This window comes from Varanus komodoensis, unplaced genomic scaffold (genome assembly GCF_004798865.1).
Source record: "Varanus komodoensis strain SLA01 unplaced genomic scaffold, ASM479886v1 scaffold8, whole genome shotgun sequence".
Classification (NCBI taxonomy): Eukaryota; Metazoa; Chordata; class Lepidosauria; order Squamata; family Varanidae; genus Varanus; species Varanus komodoensis.
In genome coordinates, this window is record NW_025336481.1 from 28,803,660 (window position 1) to 28,828,996 (window position 25,337).

A 25,337-nucleotide genomic window follows, 5' to 3' on the forward strand; every position below is an offset into this window, starting at 1 on the left:
GCTTAGTGAGAGATAGAGAAGGAGGTCAGTTTTACAAATAGTAATTACCATATTTACTATGCTGCTTCTTTAATTTTTTACTCTATCATATGATTTATTTTATGAATTGACATATATTCATTAATATTTGTGTGCTTTTCTTTTCCATCCATCTCTCTTCATCTCATGAAAAGCACATCTGGGTAAGTTAAACCACAATGGTTGCTGATCATATTCATTTTCAGCACCATGTTTGAATTTCTTCTTTTATTTCCTCCTCTTATTATTTGTTTTCTTCTTTATATAACCATTTTAATTTACAGAATGAGAATTGAACCAAACCTGATTTTTCAAATATTCTGAACCAGGCAACATTTGAGATCTTTCCAAGTTTTACATTTTGTTATTAGTCTATGCATATACTATTTTAAATGAACTAAGTGAAGTTCTATAAACTTTGCTGTACCTCTGGGGCATGGATATCATATTTCATTCATTTTTTTCATTCACTTGTTCTATATGAATTATGTATAGAACAACAATATTTTATATTGATTTTTCTACTCTTAGTTTCAATTCTTACCAGTTTAATTAATTTGCATCACTGAAGTTATATTTTTATTGCTCTTCTTAATTTGGCTAAAATGAATTGGGCTACATTGCTGTACCCACTTACTTGTTAGTAAGTGCCAATGAAATAAACAGGACTTCATACTGTTTATCATTACGTACAGCATTGCCCTCATAAAATGCTTACTCTGATAAACTTTCAGAAAATATAGTGAGAGAACCAATGTCCTTGCGAAACCTCCAGGAAAGGTATGAAGAATTTTGTTTTAATATATATGAACTTCAGCACCTGCACAAGAAAACAGTAGGCTTATGAAAGCCTTTTTGGTAAATGAAGATATTAATTTATGATTTTATGTTAAATCTTATATTATGTGACAATCAAATATGGATTCAATGTGGTTTAATACACCTGAAAACTCCAGGAGTCTGTAACTGTAACTGACAAACTTACTATAACATAGCAAGACTATGTATTATGTCAGGTAGTTGATTGATTCTGGTGGTAGTTGTATTTTTCTCATAATTCAAGGTTCTGGTCCCTGCTTATGGCTACTCAGCATTCCAAACCCTTTCCCAGTATATTCTTTTCAAAAGCTATAATTTTCACTACCTTGAGGTACATGTATTCAAACACAGCAATTACAGCATTATTTAAGCAAGCTGTGCTTTTATTTTAAAAACTTGAGAAGCCTTTCATTCCTTTTCTATCTAAAACCTTTTATATTCATATTTTTCTTAGGCCTGGGTATTGTTTTTTCATTCCACCAGAAATTTTCTTTAGAGTTTATGTAGAAATAGATTCCAGACAAGTGATAAATCACCCTTGCCACTGCTTCACCATCTGCCTGGTGCATGGAGTGATGTAACTTGGTGTCCTTCAACAGCAGGAGGCTGGACCTGATAGCCTTCCTGGCCCCTTCCAACTCTACTATTCTATGAGTCTATGAAAATCAGTACCATGTAGTGGTTAGAGTATTGTTCTGATATGCAGGAGAGCTGGACTCTAGGCCCGACATAGTCGTGAACTCTATGGGTGGATCAGTCACCGACTCTGCCTAACCTACCTCACCGACTTGTTGTGATGGTAAAATGGAGACGAGCAATTTCTTGTGCACCACCTTGTGCTCCATGGGAAAAGAAAGGATGTAACACATTTTTGGCAAAGCACATCAACATGAATGAATAAATGAATACCAAGTTAGATACTTATCTAGGCACTCCATTTAAAAGATTACTTAACCCTAAATGCAACTGTTTGATTTGCTTGTGTTTTGAGGACTCTTGGTGCTAAATAGGGAATTTTAATTGTCACCTGAATGAACTTGCTGAAGGAGTGAGAGTCACTCCTGAGGTGGAACAGAGCTGCACAAGGGCTAACTAACTTATACATAAGAACTTTTGCTGCTGGATTGTGTGCTGCTGGATTCACCTGCACTTTCGCAGTCAGAAGTTTTTTCTTGCATATCAAATGTGCGTCTCACCCTGCAATTTAAGCTAACTGAATTGATACTTTCTGCTATAACTTAGACTTTTTCTCTCAGAGCACTTATAAGAAAACAGATACGTTTTATTACAGAGTTCACATCCAGTGGGACTTCCTGTTTAGTTTTGCAGTGAATTGCATCTGTATAATGAGGTTAAAATGTTCATTTTATCTAATGGCGTAATGAGAGAATATGGCTGACAGTCCATAACATGGAAATTAAAGTCAGCATTTAAACACCTGGGTTCTCAAAGGAAACTCTGCATATGATCCTTACGTCTCTTCTTCCCTGTTTCATTTTTTTATTGAATTTACACCACCTTTTTGTTAACTTATGCAGAGAATTGCTAGCAGGTCCTTTATTTAGTACAGAATCTAGTACAGAATTGCACTATCAGTTGTATAGTGCAATTCTTTCATACAAGGAATTATGCATAGTAAGTAAATGAACTACATAAAGCAATGACTGAAATACAAAAGCCTCTAGAGAGGGGCTTGGTGACTTACTGGCCCCCCCACATGTCTTGGTCTACAACTTCCACGATCCTTAATCAGCATAGGTAATATTTGAGGGACCATAGCAGTTACAGGCCAACATATCTGGAGTGCCACAAGTTGCCCATTCCTGCTTTACAGGCTAATAAATACTGAGGGAAGCCGTCCTGTTGCTTGAATCATGCAGATAGAGTGGGCCCAAGACATTTTGCTATCTAAGGTGGAACAGCAAATGCTTTGACTCTGCCATCAAGGTGTGTAATACCCAAGGCTGTCCAAATTATTTTGGTACCTGAAAATCCTACAAGTGCTTCTCCCTTGGAGTAAAAGGACTCCCCTTCATTTGCTACCTTTTCACGACATGCAAAATCAGTTGTTTTGAGCAGGTGCCTCACTTTACCCTGGCAAACCATGACAAAATCATAGTCCACCAATTTCTAAAGAGCTTTGGATGAATTAGGAGACAGCCAGTTACCTCCGTTATCCCTCTACTGAGACAGGCAAAGACTTGCGTTTTTAATAGCACCAAGTCATATTTGGTAGGTAGGTTTGATTTATAATCCCAGGCTGAGTGTAATTTGTTTGCTGAGACCCAGTTTCTATGTAATTCTTCTCATTTACTCCTGTAGGTATCCCACACATGTCTTCTCACATTTAAATGATTCACTGTGCCCACTGGCCTCCAACTCATGTAGCATTGGCATTCCAGCCATCTGCAGCCCAGGTGCATGCTGCTGGCATGCTACCACTAGAATCTGTGGTAGCATGCCAGTGACTAGATGCATGCCTGCTGGTGTGCATGGGAAATGCATTTACATGTACTGAGTCGTGCTGGACACTCACACAGTTCATTGCTTTCCTGGTGACCCCATGCTACATAGGACTTGCATCTCTCAGAATGCCATAAATGAAAATTTCAGGTGATTTTCCATTTATGAACTTGCCAGCTCAATTCTGCTGTGCTTCAGAAGTGAAACTACATCAGGTACATATAGCCTTTGACCTCTCATTGTACCTTATTTATTTCTACCACTCCAATACTACTGTGATTTTTTTTTAAAGTGATGCCTAGTAGACTGGAAGAAAGCTTCAAGAAAGTAAATGCTGAGGAAGCCCATTTCTAGTATAACTGCTTACACAAACTAAAATGGAATATCATAAGTTTTCCCTCTAAGGAAAACTGGACACATTCAAAATAAAATAACAAATAGCAACTTGTTGACTTATTAAGAACCTTAATGCAATGCACCAGGAAGGTTTTCAAGCATATAGGTTCTTCTGTAGAATTTAATGAACAAATTACATTAGTAATTTTTGTTAGTGTTGGTTGGAAAACTTAAGTACCAAAAGAAAAACTTTGGTCTTGAGCTCTGTAGTTTGATTAATGAAGTTATCAGTGGTTTCAATGTCCAACTTCAAAACTGGTTTCATAAATTTAAAAGAAAGTCTTGTTATAAATATAGTTCTGTAAATTCTTTACATCTGTGTAGACAGCCAGATTTTGGAAACTTTTCTTTTTTGATTAATGAAAATAATGTTCACTTATTCCTCTGTTTCCAAAGATCCTTTGCACGTATAGAACATTGTGAAGGACAAACAGAAAAAATACAAGGAGGACAATTGACAGCCTTGTTGCAGCTTGCCTGCAAGTTCTGGGCCATGTCAATTGCAAGCTATTCAAATGACAAAATGTTACTTTGTATGGAAATCTTTTTCCAGGATGTCAGGAACTTCCTTGCCTGAGGCATTGGCATCTGCAGCCCTTGACTGATGAGGCCCAAATTTAGCTACATTTTTGGAAAGGACCTAACAGGCAGTAGACTTCACAGCTGATTTGTTAGCCAAGATGTAAAAATCTAGTTGGTCTGAAAAGACATATGGAGCCCATGTCTCATTGTCCCCCATCACACTGCTTGGTTATTTTCTACTTCATGACTGCAGAAGTCATTGCTAACTGGGAGAGAAACAATTGTCTGACTTTTCCCAAATGTGTATAACAAGTGAGTAAGGATGAAATCCTATGACCCCTTGACATTGTTTGGAAGATCACGCAATTGTTCAGAGCCCTGGACCATCCCCATCACAGGCAGTGCGGAAACAACCACATTGGGTGCCTGCTGCAAGGAGCACCAGTGCTCCTTCAAAGGCATGTCGCCTGGTAAGAAAGGGAAGAAGTTGGGTCTGTGGACTTACACTGCCCCCGCAGCCTTCCTTCCCCTTTTCCAGTGCTTTATCTAGATGGCCAAGGAACCCACGTTGGCAAAGATTGCCACCACCGTGCTTCATTCAGGGCATAGGAATGGGGTTGCAATTTCAATGGGGTTGTGGCCTGACAGTGGTTTCTTGTTCTAGCTCAAGAAGTGATGGAAAATCAGAAAAATTGGTTTGTTGTTGTTATAAGTGCATGGCAAGATAAAATGAATTTATAGAGAGCAAGAAAATGCTTGACCCAGGAAGAGAAATATTCTCATGAACAAAAATAACACTTTTTCTAAGGTCTGAAGTGTTCAGCGAGCATAACAGACAATGAAGGCTGACGTGCCGTATCGATGATAGAGCGTACTGCAACATTATTGTGGCCAAGCACAATTCCTGTCTGTGGTGTTTCTCAGTTTTAACAGATTCTGATGTACTTGTAGGCATGAACTTCTGGAAGAAGCTCGGAGGAAGGGCTTACCCTTTGCGCAGTGGGATGGGCCTACGGTGGTGGCATGGCTAGAGGTAAGCCCCAGGAAAACCCTTTTCAAAAGGTTTTGTCTTGCAATAGAAGCCACTGCAGCTGTGGTATAATATTTTGTGTTCACAGAGGAAAATAAAGGTGCTCCTAATTAAAACTATTTATGGAGAACCACTCAAACTGTACTGTTCTCCTGTGCAGTGTCTCATTCTTCTCCTGTTCTTCTTTTACAGGGGTGGAATGGCAAAAGGATAGTGATATTTACCCTAGAGACATGCACTGATTTAATAGGAGGAATGGGTGATCTTTGAAATGGATGCCAGGGCATCCTAACCACTACTTGCAGCTAGTTTGTTTGGTGTCCCCTTGACCTAATTAGACCAAATTAAAAGTGTATTTGCATGGCAAATTTATGACAGTTCTGAGATAGGTATATGCATCACAGCCTCTTTCACACAGACATTTTCTGGTGCACTGTGTAAAGATATCATGCTGCCACTGAGAAACGGTAGGGCTTCTCCCTGTTGTTTAGCAAAAAAAGGCCACGAGGCTCTGATGTTTGTTTTTCCAGAAAAGCCTGGCACCAATGACTGGCAGGGGCACATCGGCCCTGAGGTGACTGGGTTGCTCTTCCAGCTGGTAGTGCAGGGGACTCACTACTGCCTTCAGAGCTTTTAGGCCTATGGGCCCTGTTTGCCCGCCCCTCAGCCAACCCTCATCCACTCACCCTATCTAGTGTAGAGGTAATGTGATAGATCTGTCTTTCAAGCCAAGTTATGGGATTGTTTTCTGATGTGAACCAATGAAACGTATCTTTAGCAGGCATCTTGATAAACTACTATTCAGCATCCGTTTTTGTACTCTTTTCCTCATTTCGGACTCTTTGTTTTATGCAATTAAGAAAATTATTTCCCACTATTCTGAACATCAGATTCAACACCTTATTACAAATAAAGAACAACACATTTCATGTTGTAAGCAAGGATCCACCATTCTGTTAAGTTAAATGTTACTGTGAGCTGAATCACTCATGCTTTTGACCTGTAACATTTGAAACTTGTACATGTTAATGGTACAGAATAGCTTCAGAGATAAATTCCATTCCCTGAAGCACAGTGGCCATAAAATTAGTGGCTTTATATGCAAACATATAGAGGAAAAATATTTTTGTCTGCTTTACAAATAAAAGTTTTCTTTTCCTTGTACCATAAAAGAATAAATAAATGAAAATGCTGACCTTCAAAATACACAAGCAAAAATGTCCAGGGTTTCCATTGCTGATGTCAGAGTCATATACACATCCTTGATAGAAAGAAACATCAAACTTGTTTGATGGAGCTTAACACCCCCAGCAAGCTTTGCATTCCAACAGAAGTTCTTCAGTTTTGTCTACAGGTTCAGGGAGAGTGAGAGAGAGTGCTGAGCCATTGCCTCTAATTTTCCTGCCCTCCATCATTGCCAAGGCAGGGACAGCAGGAGACAGAAACTTTCATCAGAGAATACAAGGAGTATGTCCTGAGCCATCACCTACCAGGACATGTGGCAAAAGACATTCTTTCTCTTGACAGCCACCTCAGATGAGGGAAAAGATCATGCTACACTTCACAGAGGCAGAAGAAATGTTTGCAATTCCTTTTCAGATGTTCCCTGAAGCTTCAGCAACCAGATAAGCCACCACTGATTTCCTTGGTTGTTCTCTTCCCTTTTCCCTGCAGTTGTGGCTGGGAATGCCTGCGTGGTATGTTGCCGCTTGCCGCGCAAATGTGAAAAGTGGAGCCATTATGTCTGCGTTGTCAGATACTGAAATTCAGAGAGAAATTGGGATCAGCAATCCTCTCCATCGCTTAAAACTCCGTCTGGCAATCCAGGAGATGGTTTCTCTCACCAGCCCATCAGCCCCTCCAACATCTAGAACGGTGAGCCATATTTATATAGCTTGTAAGAAGAGCTCTGCTGAGTCTGACCAGAGGGTGTGGGAACACAGTAGGCCTCTTCCTGTATTGCTTTCCAGTCACAGGCACCGAGCGGAATGCTTCATCTGATGCAGAGGCCCTATTTAGCCATGATAGGTAACAGGTTTTTCTAGCAAAGGCTGTCCTGCTATATGCTTAATCATTTTTATCCTTAATTATGCTAAATGGTCTGTAAGATCCTAGTTGCCTTTTTAAAGTTGTTCCCTAGGCAAGAGACAGCAAACATGTGGGCTTAGCGAGGACAACATATTTCTGGCACAGAGGAGATAATATTTTCGTTTTCGTTTGCAGGGATTTCCTTGCAAATAACATCAGCCCTTGATGTTTACAAGCAAAGCAATGGCAAAGCTAAGGAGGGAAGAATGAGGCAGAGGGGCAAACTGCAAAATGAGTGGGGTTGGGATGGGGATATGATTTGGGAAACAAATATTGAAGGGAGAATGAATTACAAGTGGATAGAAGTTCAAAATGTTCCTGCCATTAGCAATTTTCACTGCCCTCCCTCCCATGGCCCTGATAGGTTATTGCCAAGCTGAGGCCCCATCAGGCAAGGTTTTCTGCATGACAGTGTCACCTTGTTGTCTCATGCGCTTTCAATACTCGTTGGCCAGCAGAGGTGTCAGGGTCTTTACTCTCTTCAAGCCCCTCTCCACCCTTTCTTCTGCTACATAGTTTTTCATCCCACATCTCATGCAGAGCATGAGCTGTAGGGCAATACTAAAACTAGCATGGGAGGTGTTTTAGTTCATGCAGAAACTAAAATGTAATTCGCTGATTTCATTTCAGTTATAGAATTATAAAAACAACCAAATACACAAATACCCCATGTAAGTGTTGCCTCCACATGATTGCAATTGGGGGCATAGAAGGCTGTCCCTACTGGCCCTACCCCACCATCCACATGTTGTGTGCAAACATCTGTGGGTAGTGTAGCATGCATGTAAACTCCTCCAGAGATTGGAAATATCATTCAAAGTGTATGAATTGTTGAGTTCTTTTAATGGTCCAACACACACATAATACTTAACCACTGTTGGCATTGAACCAGGTTTCATTTCCTTGGTCGCAGTTAAATTCCCAAACAGAGACATCCTAGTTTAATTTGCTAAGTCCAGCCTGCTCTCGCTTACTCCCCCCCCCCCCCGTGTGTGTGTGTGTGTGCGCGTTGGGGAGCAATAGACCAGCAAGGCCTGCTTGTTCTCTTGCTTAGAGTCAGAGAAATTGGAGCTCTAAGGAAATTTTCTTAACTATGGTTTGTTCTGCTTGTAGATCCACTGGCCTAGTTGGTGGCCAGTCCTAAGATACAGTTAGATATTCTGACATAACATTAAACTTTAGTTAAATGTTTATAACATTTAACATAACATAATATTTAAACTTTAGTCTGCATTAAGGTCCATGAATAAACTACCTCATGTTTCTGTTTTTCTGACTGTGTGCACTGCTTTTTTTATTTTTTATAGGTCCTGCTTGTGACTACAGTTTAGATTATCTCTGGGGTCACAGATGAATTTTCTCTGCATAGGTGTACATTTTTTTAAGGGAAAACCCCATGCATACTATTTATTTTGAAGAATGTGCATTTACCTGTTTCATCTAGACACTGAGAAAGTCTGATTGGCATGATTCCCACTGTATTTCCATTGGCAAAATAAGGTTCAGGTTGCAGATTTCCACCCTTGTCTGAGAAAGACATCACATTGTGTGTGTGAACAAGTCCTATACTGCAGCCAAAGATTAGATAGTGACAAGAGGACATTTAAAAAAAAAAAAAAAACTGTGGGACAGGAGTTAGAAGGAAACAACACTTACAGAAATCTAATATATTTCCTGTGAAAAGTTTATTAGAAAAAATATGGGAAATGGATAGTCACCAACTAGAATAATCTTCCTAAATAGGGTGTTCAAAAATGGAGGGATTTTACTTCCCTTACCAACTTTTGGGTCTGGGTTTTCTTCAATGTTTTTGCCGGAACAGACAACCCTGACATTTGCTAGACCTTCTCATTAGGCAAAATATTAGTGGCAGCTGCAAATATGCAATCTATTTTGGAGAGGTCTAACTAATAGTAACAAAATCCCCAACTCGATTTTTTTTTTAAATAGGTAATGCCTCCTTTCTTTCTCTATGCCAGGATAATGATTTGATGACCTAATTTCCCTCCCCACCCTCCCCCACATACGTGTTTTCTAAAACAATGTTTTGTAATGACTTCCCCAGTCTGGATATGCTGACTTCAATATTGTTGCACATTCCTTTTCATGCGACTTTTCCTTCAATTTTCCCAGAATAGAAACAAAAGTAGGGTAAGAAGGTTTAACCTATTCATGCTGATTCCCTGAAGCATGAATAAAGCTGCTGCAAACTCTTTTCAGACCTAAATCAGTATATTTTCTTTCTGTGCATCACTGTTTTTCTTGTCTCTTTTAAGCAGAAACTCTGTTGTGCTTACGGCCAAGTATTGCTACTGCTCACTAATCTAGTAGAAAGAGGAAAAGGCACTACTAGGGCAATATGGGGAAAGCATCAGTGACCATATTTTTCTCTATAAGTGCCACATGCGGGTAGATGCTCACTGTACACAGCCAAGGACACAATCCTATAGTCTTCCATAGGAGCTTTTGAAGTCTGAGCCCTGAGATATTCCAACATCAGTGCTCGGATTTTAAAGACTGAGGCCCTACTCCATTGCGCTGCTGCTGGAGTGGAAAGAGTCATACCTACAGAATAGGTATCATACAGTACAGCAATACAATATAGCAACATGCAAACATCTAAAAACATAACAGTGCAAAGCCAGCATGACAAAAATTCAGAAAAAATGCAAAAGCCAACATAATAGATGTGCAATGCAAAGCCAACCTGTTGGATTGGGTGAAAAAAAGGGAGTTCAAGCAGTCAAGAAAAATAACAGGAGTTAAATCCCTTTCACAGAATCTGGATCAAAGCAGCCAAGACTGTAAAGGCCTGGGAGAACAAGAAAGTCTTAAGCTAGAGATGGAAAGAAAGCAATATTGGTTCCAGGTGAATTTCTCTGTGGAAGAGAATTCTATCAGTGGGGGTACAACACTGAGAAAGGGGGTAGGAGTCATTAGTAGGAGCAGAAGGATTTTTTTTTTTGGCGGGGGGTTGTTTTTGGACCAAGGCTCCTTCCTCTTTTTCAGAGTGTGTGGGTGGGGAGAGGAAAAGCAGCTGTCTGATGTTGTTTCTAGCTGCAGCTCAACTGAGGCAAGGACGTGGTTGTGCCCATTGTGATGCTGTATGCTGTTAACTTACAGTGTTGCTGCCTTTCTTCTTTAACACTGCTTACCTAATGCGGATTCTACTGGCCTCCCTGTGGGTGCTGACAATAGCCCTCAGGCAATGTTTGGGTGACCCACGAAGAAATGGAAAATCTTGCCGCCCCAGCTAAAACGGTGAGTTTTCATAGCAGCTCTCACGTCTACTTCAATGTCAACATGTATATAGTATCCCTAAATGTCCGTGACCACTATAGCAACCGCATATTTTTTAATACACCATTCCATTGCATATGGAGCTAACATAATGAACGTGACGTGTTCTGTAGGTAAAGATAGGGGCAATTTGAAATCTATCAAGTGAGTTAAATAGGTCATGCCAAAATAAACGAAATAATAAAATAGAGTAATAGATGCTATTGGGGGCATGGATCAAATGATCACTTGTCCACTGCAATCCTGTTTGTTTAGCTATCAACCCCATTATGCTCAATAGGAGCTACTCCCAGGTAAGTTTGTGCAGGGCTGAAGCCTTAAAATCATTTTTGTACTGTACCTTTCTTGTTTGCATCACATAGATTATTCTGTTTTCCTGGCACAACCCATTAATTGCCTTTTACTAAGTGTGACAGAGTAATCATGCTCTCTGGCGCTACATATTAACAGGCCCTGCAGTTGTGGAAATGTGCATTGAAGATAGGTTTGTGAGATGGTGTTATCGTGTCCCTGTGCTATTGATGCAACAAGCCTGCGTTGGGACGTGGAGCTCCATCATGGAAGTCATGCAACATGCCCTGTCCATCAGGAGAGCCCTATGTAGCTGGAAGAAAGATGGCATCTGTGGAGACCTCCAAGGGTGCCCATGAGGCTCTTCCCTCTCTACCAATTCAGAAACATGTTAAATGAAAGGAAAATTGAAGACATTAAGGCATCAGTTCTTCTTTCCTATGTCTGAGCCTGCTGCTAATCAGCAGTTCAGTGGGCAAGAAAAGATGGAAAAGTTGCTTCCCGGTCCCACCCAGTCTCCTTCCACCCACATACGCCCTTCCCTTTTGCACTTTCTCTCTAGGGCAGCCTTCCCTTCCCCATCATCCTTTCTCTCCCCTTCTAGCCCTACTCTCAGTATTTTTCTCTCTGCAGCTCCTCATCCCACTTTTTCTCTCCCACCAAACCCCTCGTTCTCCCACCTCAACTGCTTTCCTTGCTGTTTCCCCGTGCCTCCGGACCAGCCACTAGCCTTGCCAGTCTTCTCCTCCACCTGCTTTGACAGGCCAGGGTCCCACAGCAGCCATTATGTGACTGGCCCAATCCCCAGGACAGCTATTTTGTGGGTCTGCCTGTAGCAATTTCTCCAGCTCCAAGGGATGCCCACAGGTCACAAACTTCTGGAGACCTCTGCTGTTTGTAACCCCACATGCAGTGGCTGACTTTGCTTACATAGTCGTGAACCTCACAAGGAAGCTTCTACTTTAATTTTTCCTAATTCATGTCACCTGATCTTGGCATTAAACACAGTTTCGTGGGGAATAATGTCCCAGATCATCAGGGATTTTAAAAATTCAAGAAGAAAAATAATTTCCGGTCTCAGGGGTAATCACAGGAGTTCCAGAGTAAATATATTGAATTTTTGTCACCTCCAGTTTTAGATCTCAGCCCCAATATTTTACCGTATTTTATTTTTCTTAGAAAGCTAACCCAATATATTGTTCTCATAATGGTTAGACACCACCACTGGATATCCAGCCTTAACACTGACATGTCCCAGTGCCTGTATATTTCCATACTGGAACTTAAGCCTTTAAACCTTCTATTTAATTCTAGTCTCCACCTGGCCTTGAAGCTCACTGGGTGCCTTTGCGCCAGCCACCACCACCATTATTATATTATATTGTATTTCAAGCCTGCCTTCTTTTTCCTCTCGTGAGGAACCCATGGTGGCTTACATGGTTCCATTTTATCCTCACAGCAGCCCTGTGGTGGTTGGATGAGGCACCTGGGAGATCCAGGCTCTGATCCCTGCTCCTCCATGAAGCTCACTAGGTGCCTTTGGGCCACTCATTCACACTCAACCTAACCCCACCACATAGGATATGCTTCAGGGTGTGCCAGGATGAAGCGGAATGGAGGAAAGTTATGTGAGCCACCTTGGGCTCTTTGCAAGAGGAAATAGGTGGGATTTGATATTATTATTATTATTATTATTATTATTATTATTATTATTATTATTATTATTGCTGCACAAATCATCTTCCATGCCAAATACACAAATAATTAATTTTTGAAAGAGATGGTGTCAAAACAAGATCCAAACCATTTGATGTGATCACACAGAGCATTTCTGCAGTGCTGTAAATACTATAAGATATGTTGCACTTCACTGGATTGATGAAGTGAAACATGAAATATTTGTGGGAAATATTTGAAGTCTTTAGCTGACTTCAGTTTTATCAGTATTGTTTCTAACTCTGTAGGTTCACTCAACTGTCTTTCTGATCAAGACTGAGAATACTTAAGGTGTTTATAATTTGTGCTTCTTTTCATTTTTGCTATTTGACTCATGCTGTATTTCTTTTGCATTCTTAACTCACTTTGCTAATGGTTTTCCTTAATGCTTCAGAAAGAGAATGAGGAAGGCAGTTGGGCTCAGGTAAGAAGTTTTTCCACTTTTGACACTTCTCCGGTATGACTAACAGTAATTCAACATCTGGTACTAGGGACCTGTCAGCTCTTCTGCAGTTAAGCATGGAGTGCTTGCTCTTTATTTGTTTAAATATAGCAAGAAAGGGATATTTTAATGGTCTGGCTTTTTATTTTTGTAAAGTCAAGTTGGCTTTGTGCTGCTAATTATATTTGAGCCCCGGGCAGAAGCTTCACCATGTCTTGAAGGGTTAATGCTCACTGAGACTTTCTCTGCCTCATTTGTGCACATACAAAAATGTTCAGCCATTGCCTCAGAGCCTCCAGCCATGCTTCTCAGGCAGCTGTCAGTACCAAGGAGCCCAGTACATGTGGTACAGTAATGGTTGAATTCCCTCCCTGAGAATATTGGTCCCCTGGCAACACTGATCCAAGCAATCAGGGAAGGAGCAGCTAGGAATGGACAAATCAGCCAGTTTGTTTCTCTCAGTTTCTCCTTTCTAGACTTAAGTTCAGCTCCTGAATTTTCAAGCATTTTTCCAATTTTAAATTTGGTTTGTCCCAAACTTTGAGCATTTAAAAAAAATCATATGAAAAGGTATATACGTTTTGTGCACATTCCTCTGAAAATATATTTTGAACACATTTTGACCCAATAGGCACATTTTATGGGCATTATACCAAATTTAATGCATTTTAATGTTTTTTTTCTCTAATGTGTGAAATTTTAATGTTCTTTTTAAATGGAGAATTGCACTGCAAAATTCAGGGAACAATGAATTTTGAAGGTTAACAGTTTTGGTTCAGCTATGTATTAAGTCCAAATTAGGCATTCTCAGATTAAAATCTGACCTGAACAAATTTCTCCTCTATCCCTATTAGCAATTCCATGTTGCCACCTGGCTACTGTTAAATCAGATGGACCGGCTTTACTCATGCTTAGTGCTAAGCAATGGGGTAACACTTCAAGTGTTTCAATTCACTCAATGAACATGAGTGCAGTCCAGATGAAGGGCTGTGTTGTTGCAAAGAGAGTAACCCTGACTTCCAGTAAGTGAGAAAACTGGACAGCGAAAGATGAGGAAGAACTGATGAGGTGGCACACAAATGGAGCCTTTTGCCCAGAAGGACCAATTCTTTACTCTCTTTACCTTATAGAAAAAAAAATGTCTTTTGTTTTTCTGAGTGCATCCACCTGTATATGTTCTTTTCCTGTCCACTGCAAGGGTTAATCCTCTGATCCCCAGCTCAGACCACCATCGCCACCCTTGGTGCTGAACTATCTGTTAGCTCCTCAGATGCTGACTAGGGGCCACAGGACCATTTCTTATTTAAGTATTTATTTAAAGTTTTTGTATGCCGTCCCCTTGCTATGTAGCCTCGGGACGGCTCACACAAAAGAATTGATTTTGTTCCATAGTACAGATGCTAACAACTTTGTATTTTTTCCATAGACTCTGGCCTATGGTGACATGAACCATGAATGGATTGGGAACGAGTGGCTTCCTAGTCTAGGATTACCACAGTATCGAAGTTACTTCATGGAATGTTTAGTAGATGCAAGGATGTTAGATCACCTGACAAAAAAAGATCTCCGTGTACACTTAAAAATGGTGGATAGCTTTCATCGGTAAGTTAGTGTAGTAGGTTTACAGCATGCAAAAAGAGCATTAAGGCTGCCAAAGCCAAACATTAAACACTCTTTTCCAGATTCAACCCCCAATTTATGTCCCATCAGCAGCAAGCAACAAAACATTTACAGCACCTGTGAAACATGCTTGGTGGAGGTTTTCATACTAAAAAAATGAAACTTTTCTTTCTTTGTAATATTCTGTTGTTTTTAAAATAACAGAACAAGCCTGCAGTATGGAATAATGTGTTTAAAGAAACTGAATTATGACAGAAAAGAGCTAGAAAGGAGAAGAGAAGCCAGTCAGCATGAAATAAAAGGTAATACTATATTCAAGGAAGATATTCTTAATGCTTATTTTCTGAAATATTTTATTTCAGATTATTTCCACTGCCATTCAGGATGGACTTTCACATGACAATGATGTTCTTTAGCTGTACCCAAGTGGTAGAATTACCTCTGTATGCATGGGTGAAGTCCATCCTGTTTGCCCATGCTTTTACTGGTGTATGTTTGCTATGATAGTCCCTCTTTCTAATTGGATGATCATTTTAGGGTTTTTTATTGCTGTTATACAATTTTGTTTTATTTCTTAAATTGACTACCTTGAGAGATAAGTAAATAGGCAAGATATAGATCCCCAAATAAATTGGATTAGGTTTGGAATAGACTTGAACTTGTTCTTTTGAAGCATAGTCCAATCATTTTTTTAGGGCTGAAAGTTGTCTAACTCTCAAACAACCCAACCTATGGCAAGCCAGATGCATGCAAAAATGGCACCCACTGGCAGCTGGGACTACACAACAATCCTTGTGGGTAAATTAAGCCACAGTGGGCTGCCGTGCCGTAAGAAGCAGGTGAGTGTGTAGCTCTCTCATCCGTCTTCTGTACACATGCTTTCTTGAGACCAGGGAGCTGCTGTTATGCCCAAGACACAAGCTGTCCTGTCAGTCGCCATGAGTACCTGTAAATACATCCTTGGGAATTAAGAGCACATTGGAAATGTGTCTGAGAAAGGCCAATGAGTACAGTAATTTTGCAGCATGACCCCCTTAGCCAGGGATGGGCAGGAGAGATAACATGGAAGCCAGCCATGCATGTGAAGTATCTGACCAGCCAAAGCTTTACATATTCTTAGCCATGAATAGAATTGGTGGATCAATTTGGCTGGTTGAACATTCACATGATGATAGAGAGCATCTCCTAGAGAGTGCAATCCTATTCACACAAATTGATCAAGAGACCATCCTCTACCAATTAACACTGAAAATGTTTCACTATGAGGAATAAATAGACAATGAATGAATAACAATGTGAATCACTGGCAAATGGCTAGCAGACATTAAAAGTAGAGCTACAACTGCATTTTATTAAGTGGTTATTCAAATAAAATACATTTTGTTCAGCTTAAAAGCTGCCCATTCAATGGGAAATCAGAATGTATGTGCATGTATGCACATTCTTAGATAAAGTGCCGAAGGGGAGCACCACATTAATAGGCTTTCCTTCCTTTCTTTCAAGTGTTTTAACATGCATGTAAAATTAATCATGTTTGGAGGATTTTTTACAATGTCCTTGCAGTGTAAAAAGTGGAGTTCATTTCCACAAGGTGTAAGGATAGACACCCGTCTGGGTGGCTTTCAGAGGGGGTTAGCAAAGGCTGCCAATGGCTACCAGTCCCAATGGCTATAGACCTCCTCCAGTCTCACACCCAGGTACACCAGTTGTTGGGGAACTTGAGCAGGATGGCATGTTGCACTCATGTTTTGCTTGTGGCTTTCCTGTGGGCAGCTGACTGGCTTCCGCATGCGCAGAAAGCTAGGCTAGATGGAACTTCAGTTGGATTTGGCAGCCCTCTTTTTATGTTTTTGTATAGCAGTTTTAGAACTAGCACTGTGAATGGCAAGTAGATATGAATCCTTATCACTTCAGTCCAGCAAATACAGCAGGCCATGCCTTCTGCTGGGGTTACCATGTGTCATAACTTACTATGCTAACAAAAGGCCCAATCCTGCAGCAGGGTAGTCATCACAGAATTTTCCCATGCCGTTATTAGCATTGTGTGTCAGGATACTCATCCCTTCAGTTTTCCTGCTTTCCTTAGCCAGTTAATAGTCTGTTGCTTTCATTATACCGTCTTTACAATAAACTGGAGGAAAATATATGATAATTGTCTTTGGCTGCAAAATTAGAGCTACATCAAAAATGGGAATGAATGAATGTTCAGAAATTAAAACTGTATGTATTAGCATCAGCATCAGAACAGCTCAGCACACTACAGCCATGCTCTAAGCAATTATTTATATTTTCAAACAGAATTCCAACAGGTTGCATTTGATTTTCCTTTAATTCACTTAATTGTGTTGATGTTTGAGTGTAGCTTCTATAACAGATTCTGTAATGGCCATGACAGGTTCAGATCAGTCCTTCATACGTCCTCACCCTTTTTGAGAGTCGAGTCATAAGGAAAATTCTTCTCTCCTTCCTTTTTGCAGATGTGTTGGTATGGAGTAATGATCGAGTCATACGCTGGATACAAGCAATTGGATTGCGAGAATATGCAAACAATGTATTAGAAAGTGGAGTTCATGGATCGCTCATTGCCCTGGATGATAACTTTGATTATAGCAGTTTAGCTTTATTATTGCAAATTCCAACACAGAATACACAGGTAACTAAATTAATCATTGTAATCAATTCCAATGGGTTGTAACTATATTTTTAATTTCTTCAATTATTTTACTTGGTTATCCATAGGCGCGACAGATCCTTGAGAGGGAATACAACAATCTGCTGGCACTAGGAACAGATAGACGACTTGATGAAGTAAGTAATCTTATATATACATAACTGATGCATAAAAATATTAAGTGTTTGGTTTTGGTAATTGATAGACTACATGGAAAGGGAATAAAGATGTTATGCAGCTACTGGTGCTAATTGAAAAGCTATCAACTGCTAAACATAAATTGGTATATGTTCCAATTTGACTTTATTTATTCATGCATGGAATTAGCTGTAGAGACAATTGCAAATCTTTCTTTCCTCACAATATGCTTGTGTTTATTCACTGTACTAAATTATGGTATAAAACTCTGAGTTGGAAATTGTCAGTGTAATTGAATATATTCAATAAAACAAGGAACTATGGGGTAGAATTAACCCTTATGGATATGTTGGCTTTACTGTAGAATAGGATCTAGCTTGGCTTAGAATAGGGGTTGGATGACATAAGATAAACAAATGCAGTCACAAATCAGTGCTGAAATCACTACAGCACTCCCATCAGTAGGAGCACCCATAGCATTTGGTAACTGATTTATGAATTGCTAGGCTGACAGGCCTTTCAGTAATTCTAGCTTCTCAACAGATGAGCAGTTAATGTACAAAAAAGGGTTAAAACACAATCAACATTAGAAATACAATTCTAGGTGATCAAAATAAACAAGAACATAAGATTTTTCTAATTTCACTGTGTTTATTTATTATCGTGCTCAAGACAGCTTACATATTTTTTCTACTCATCTCAATCTTATCCTGACAACAGGATTAGGTAGGTAGGTGGGCTAAGAGTCTGTACCTGGTCCAAAGTGACCCAATGAGCTCCCTGAATGAGTGAGGACTAGAACCTGGATCTCCTGAGTTCTAGTCCCATACTTAGTTTCATTGAGAGCCAGTGTGGAGCAGTGGTTAGAATGCTGGACTAGGCTTCCAGCAATCTAGATCCCAGTTAGCACGCAGCTGTGAAACCAATTGGGCCACAGACTCTCAGCCTAACCTACCACACAGGATTGTTGTCAGGATAAAATGGACAAGAGAATTTTGAGGGCCACCTTGAATATCTTGAAGGAGGAAGGTGGGATATGAATTTAATGTGCTGGTGATGATGATGACGACCATCACTTGTGAATCCAGGGCAGTGGTAAAATAAAGAACCAGAACAGTTTTTAGCTATTAGTTTTTCATTTCGTATTGTTATATTCTTCTCTTAAAGATAAGCATACTTAAATACATGCAATTAGTAAAAGAGTATATAAACATGTATATCAGGAATGGGGCACTTGGGATCTCCTTAGTGCTCTAATTACCATTTTCTTAACCATTAGAACCTAGTGGCAATGACATCAAAGGATAAATTGTTATTAATTGTATCCCATTCAGCACACAGGTTTATGGAATTCCATGTCGAACAGAAGTAATTTGATCTACATTTTCACTTGTTAGCTGTATGGTTGTTAAGATATCTGATACAAGTACTGGTTACCTAATCAGGCTGCATTCAAAAGGGATTATAAAGCAGACATTTGACCTCCTTGAAATGGGCTAAAGTTTTTCTTGTTTTTAGTAATCACTTTTCAAAAAAAACATATTTATAACAGGCAGAAATCCACTTTACAACTTTTTATTTTTTTTGTATGGCATTGCTACAATTAAGCCAGGAAACCTACAGCGCTAATACAGAGTAGTTTGGCTGCACAAGATTGCTAGCTCTTCAGTTCATGCTCATGCGCTATGTGTGGTGCACCTGATACCATGAGCAACTGAGCAACTGATACCATTTTAAAACATACAGAATTGCCAATCAACAAGAATAGTTTCTTATGATTCAAATGATTTGATTCAGAGTGATGACAAGAATTTCAGGCGTGGCTCTTCCTGGCGAAGACAGTTTCCTCCACGTGAAGTTCATGGAATCAGTATGATGCCTGGCTCTTCAGAAACACTCCCCGCTGGGTTCCGGTTAACTACAACATCTGGACAGTCACGAAAAATGGCAACTGATGGTATGATGCTAATGCCTACTTTCAAACTCAAAGTGTTTGTGCATTCTGTTCCTTTGCAGATGAGAATGTACTGGCCTTACATAGCTTGGCCAACTTGCAAAATGTGCACAGTCAACATCTAGAACAGAGCAAATTAAAGTTGAATAGATGGAAAAATTCAGTAAGTGCTAGACAGTATAGATACTGCCTAAGAAAGCATTCAGCCATTGTATTTTGGATTGAATTGAGGAAAGAAATGGTCAGATGGGAGAGAGTCAGCCTGAAAAAATTATTTTTCCTACTTGTATGCAGTATCCACCCCTCAGACATTTTACCAGCAATGATACCTGATGCTAGGGAGCTACAGTTCATGGGATGAGGTGGCATAGTCCCACTGCCAAGGCACAATAGATGATCTTGCTTAGAGATCCAACTGTAGTTTTTGTGCTCCAACTCTCAGGACAATGTATTGGGACCTGCTGGGCCTGTCCAGTTTATTTGCATAGCAGCTGATAGGCCTCTCATGCTGCCTGATGCCAAGGCAGTTGTTAAAGCTTGTACAAGCCTTTGGTTAAGAGCCAAATAGCTTTGTTTTCCTCTCAGGTAACTGCCGGTAGTGCTAGAGTAGCAGCATTTTCAGAGAGCCAATGTGGGAAGAAGTCCACTTTCACCAACCCTGTGGCATGTGCTAAATCTGGATTCAACTCACTTTTTATTAAACAGTTTATGCTAAGTAAGATTATTAACAAATATGATTAAATGTGGGAGGGTGAGGAGAGACAAATCAAGTGATTAGCGCTAAATAAGCTTAAGGAATTAGGCCAAAATAGAGTATCTTGCAGAGTGGATAACTTATCTTACCCCCCTCCCCAAAAAAACCTGGACATTAAGAAGAAGATCTTTCCTCCTCCTAATCTCAAGATTCTTCTTGCTGGGGTTTTTCCTCTCTTTTTCCCTTTTTGTTCTGAATTTGCAGTTGCTTCAACGCGGTTGCAGAGGCTAGACAGTTCTACAGTTCGCACATACTCATGCTGACAAGGCTAGCATGGAAAAGAGCTCTGAGCTGACCTAATGTGAGTATTTAAGCATGGACTATGAAAGCTGCATTACTTAGTAAGAATAACATCCAAGTAATAATTGCAGTGGGTGTGGGATTCTCCTGTGGGCTCAAGACATTTGAATTCGTAAGACTAGTTTTCTCGATGACAGTAAACCTACATCTGGGCTGTACCACTTGAGAGTGCAACTGGAGGTTCATCTGATGAAATGGTTCTCCACCCAAAAATATTCTCCCACACAGAAACCAGCTCTCAATAAGAGCTCCAGCCCAACCTTCTCCCAGATGTCAAGTTTCTATGTGGAGTAAGCCCCAACTGCAATCCGAAACAGCAGAGTCTAGACACAAGTTTACTATCTCAAGGAGAACAACTTGTACCAATAAGCAAGTAAATGGCAGTTCTTTCAGCTCCCTGCTTTAATTGCTGCCATCTCTTCTGCAGGTTGTTTGGCATATACAGACAGTGCAAATCTAACTTCCACAAAGTATATTCACACAGCCCTGTTGCCATTCTGTGATCACAGTAACTGGTGAAAGAGAACAGGATAAACATCAACCGCACACCAGTAGCATCCACAGGATTGAATGCAGGTGGTCAAAGGGCTAAAAGAAAGCAGCTGTCTCTTAAGGCTGGCTTCATCTAGCATCCCACACCCATCCAAGCTGTGATCTGACCATTTTTGATACTACCTGTATTCATATGACAGGTATTGCTACTTCCAATAATTTCTTTTCCCTGTGCCTTTAGAATATCAAAATACAGGATAGGTTTGGAAGCAAACCTGTATTTTTGTTAGGCTTCACACCAAAGATTGCCCAGTCTGCTGCTATTACTACATGCCCTTAGCCACTGCTGGAGAATCAGAAAATAGTAGAAAATACAAGCCACAGGATCTGGGGCAAAACTGTGGGTTGATTCCAGACTTAGAGCAGACCCACTGAAATCAGTGGAACAGAGTAGTCATGGTTACATTGATTTTAATGGCCCTGCTTGATGCATAAAATAAGTCTGGAGTTAACTGTTTTGTTTTTTTCTTTTATACCTTTCACACAAAAGTTGTTAAGTGAAATTTGGAAGAATTACTCCAAGTGGTAAACAAGAAGGTTCCATGGCTGACCTTATGAAAAGCTCCTTGTTCATTAAGTGGTAACAACATTAATTTACAGACCAATGCTATCATCAAACCTCATGTTTTCCAACATTCTTCTTAAAGAACAATACTAAAATATATATTCAACCAACTACCCTTCTTACAAAAAGTAACCTGGGTATTTTTTTTAATAAACTCAGCACTGCACAGAAGTGGCACACAACTAGGAAACAATGCCCTTTCATTTCACATTCTTTCCATTATCCTTTTCTCAACTGGAATGTTGACAGCACAATCTTTTACATTCTACTCAGGAGTCCCACTGAAATCAATTACTCCCAGGTAAGTATTATGGAAGTGCCACTTTACTATACTGAAACTTCTGTTTATCATACAAAGGCTCAAATTCCAAAACATTTCTTTTCACATAGAATGCAACTTAGCATTATTTAGCTAACCTGTATATGTTTTAGTTCGGTGACCAACTGTTCTATAGTGCTTTGCTGCACTAGAAGGGTTAAATTTAATGTGTCCTGAAGGTGAATGTGATAGTTTTACTGTTTCACAGCACTATCTGTTGTAGTGGTTATAAAACGTTCACATCTCCACACTTCGCAGCGCACAGTAGGAACTGCATGCTGTGTTCTGCCCACCCGTTGTTTAAAGGCCCTGAAGCATCATGGGGTCTTCTACCTCAATCCTTCGCCGCTCTCATCAGCATCCTGCTCTGCCAGCCTTATTTAGGCTCCCCTGAATATAGAAGCTGCCGTTCTAATATTATTGATCATCTGAAATGAAATGAGCCTATTACTTAAAACGTGGTAAAGAAGTTCATTACTGAAATGCTATTTTCCCCACATCTCTAGATGCCACCTCTTTCTTCTACTTTACCTGAAGTGCACTATCACCATCTTAAGAAAAAGAAGCTTTTTATTCCAAGAACAGGGTAATAGGGAAGACAATATAAAATGTTTATCAGACTAAAATGTGTGGTGATCTTTTTACATATTAAATTGTCATGTGCAATCTGTCAAGTACTACTATCACAGGACTCATACTCATTCCATTGGAGTTCATGTAGGATTTGGATACAAACCCCACTGAAATGACGGAAGAATGTGCAGTAGAAGTACTGGCCAGACTGCGCTCACTGGGTAGTTCAAGGCAGAATAGTTGCTAATTAGTTTTTAAGAATAAATCCCAATGTATCTATCATAAATCTGGCTGAACTGCAGAAACAATGCTTTTATCTAAAGAAGACACTCATTTTTAAACCTATTTCATCTGTTTTATTGTAATATACTAGAATTTATGTATTTATTGTGTATGTATTTCTTTTTAATATGTGTAAGTCTCATGTAAATGGATATAAATATGATTTTTAAAAAAATTAAAGCTATGGTACATGGGGTCTTAGTGCAAACACTTGACAATACAGTGTAAACAATACTGTTTGTATCTTTCCATTCCACCATTTTTACAGTTTTGAATTGTAGCAAAGTAAATTGGATATGTCTAGCAGAATTCTTAGATGCTTCAACATGTTCCTACTTTTTAAAGAAGCCTGTCAAAATTTAAAGCTCAACACCTGCCTCTGATGATGTACAATAGAAAGATTTAAACATGGAACTTGAGCCAAAAATGGACCTATAAAGGCAAAACAGAATTGTTATATATACTTGTAGAAAAGCACTGTGATGGCTCTCCTTTTTAAAATCAACATGAAGAAAAAACTGTTTGCAAGAGTCAAAAACACAGGAAATTAAAGAGCAAGAGAGAGAGAGAGAGAGAGAGAGAGAGAGAGACATTCACTTCAATACTACTTATGGACCAAGATGCAGCTAGTTTTGCTAGGCATCACTTTTTTCCTTTCAAATTCTTTACATACCAGCCAACACTGGTCTAAAAAATAACATCAAGGGAAAATAAATCTAACCTTCAAGTTTTCAGTTGTTTAAAAATGCCCTCCATTTCCTCATAATAATAGGGCATTAGACAGCTGTTTGCCTAATGTTACACTTTTATCCAAGATGGCCTTGCTGAGACTTCACTGAAGTCATTTATCAGCGGAAATAACTGAAAGACAGAACAGTTACTATATAATGTATAAAAGTTTAGATGAGAAAATATTATCTGCTGTGGCTTTATTTGGTGGTGTTATTGATGTTTATTCTTTGTTTATATGGGAAGTTTCAAAGTAAGACCTATTTAAAAATGTAATTTACCTACTATTTGCTAATCTCCCACTGCCTGATCCTAGCTTAAGACCTGTCTTTTGGTTATTCCTTTCAGCAGGCTGATCGGCAAAACATCTGCACGTACATTTGTTTTACTGAGTATTTTTTAAATTTATTTAAACAGACTTCACTTAACCAAATGGTGACAGATTTTTTTTCTCCCCAATTGTCAATAAAAGAAAATCACTACTGTTTTATGTGTTCAGTCTGTGATAGAGCTGCATGCCATAGTTTCCAGTGGAACTTTTAGAGACTAACATCGCTTCAGGGATGACTATAAATGGAACACTTTAGATTAACAAGCAACCAACATGTGTGCTGAAAGACAATAATGCAAACAGCCACAAGATGGTGTACTGAATGTTGTGCTTTATATGACCTTAACAGACCAAAAAGCTGCTAAGTGCACAGTTTCTTATTGATGGACTTTTTACATGGCCACCAAAATATAGCTCAATCCACTGATTTCTACAAACTTTAACTTGCTGTGGCTTTACTTTTGGCAGTTACATTGGGATTTTGAAACGCAGTGCATAGTGTGTCTTAAGGTGCAGTGCAATGCAAGATTAAGGCAGAAAAACATGGCTGGCTGGAGGGATGCTGAGAGTTAGCGGACCTTTTTCCTGTTTAAATGAGTATAATTTCGTACACTTTATGTTCTAAGTGCTTTTTTGAACCACATACACCTGAAACTATTTTTGGAAGAAACGGGACACTCAATTTTATCTTACATTTTATCCTCATCGTGTTTTTTTAAACAGTTTTTAATATAATGAAAGCTGCTATGAAGGATGTTAGTCTGGCATGGACATAAAGAGTGATGCCAAGTGGCAACTGGGGGAGAATTAGAATGCTAGTGGAGTGGCCAGGTGACACTGAAGTGACCCAGTACTGGAAAATACCTGCAATTAAGTAGCGTGGTTCCCTAGGAGTACCTGTCAGGTACATTGGTGCACTGTAAAGTCATCAGTCATTTCTACACTACCAGAGAAACCTGTAGAACAAAGTGGCATTGCTTTTGTAGTTGCATAAGATTCAAGCCACATTGTACAGTCCCTTTGCATAATGTTCACTGTGATATCTTAATAGACAACTTTAAAAGAAGTTGATAGTGCTACTCTTTGAGAGACGAGCTACCTACCAATATGGGAAACCAAGTGAGTCACACTTAAGGTAAAGGTTTCCCCTTGACATTAAGTCCAGTCATGCCTGACTCTAGGGGGCGGTGCTCATCTCCGTTTCCTAGCCGAGGGAGCCAGCATTTGTCCGCAGACAGTCTCCGTGGTCATATGGCCGGCATGACTAAACACCAAAGTGCACGGCATGCTGTTACCTGCCCACCAAAGTGGTACCTTTTTATCTACTTGCATTTGCATGCTTTTGAACTGCAAGGTTGGCAGGAGCTGGGACGGAGCAACGGGAACTCACCCCGTTGTGCAGCTTCGAACCAGCAACCTTTCGATCAACCAGCCCAGCAGCACAGTGGTTTAAACCACTGTGCC

The 25,337-nt window shown here is 39.7% G+C and overlaps 1 protein-coding gene across 2 annotated transcripts in view; it reads left to right on the forward strand.

The window, feature by feature from the left end:
- The window catches only part of PPFIA2 (PTPRF interacting protein alpha 2), a 268,242-nt gene extending 243,190 nt beyond the window's left edge, over positions 1-25,052 (forward strand). Inside the window, exons 21-31 of one of the 2 annotated variants that reach the window (XM_044455518.1) lie at positions 174-182; positions 5,170-5,251; positions 6,923-7,123; positions 10,535-10,597; positions 13,038-13,067; positions 14,512-14,687; positions 14,910-15,007; positions 17,183-17,358; positions 17,445-17,513; positions 19,312-19,471; positions 20,427-25,052. In XM_044455518.1, coding sequence (XP_044311453.1) covers positions 174-182; positions 5,170-5,251; positions 6,923-7,123; positions 10,535-10,597; positions 13,038-13,067; positions 14,512-14,687; positions 14,910-15,007; positions 17,183-17,358; positions 17,445-17,513; positions 19,312-19,471; positions 20,427-20,485 — 1,123 coding nt within the window. In that variant the 3' untranslated portion in view covers positions 20,486-25,052. Of the gene's footprint in view, positions 1-173; positions 183-5,169; positions 5,252-6,922; positions 7,124-10,534; positions 10,598-13,037; positions 13,068-14,511; positions 14,688-14,909; positions 15,008-17,182; positions 17,359-17,444; positions 17,514-19,311 lie in introns of both variants that reach the window. The other variant, XM_044455520.1, reaches the window with a different exon arrangement.
- The last annotated feature ends 285 nt before the right edge of the window (positions 25,053-25,337 follow it).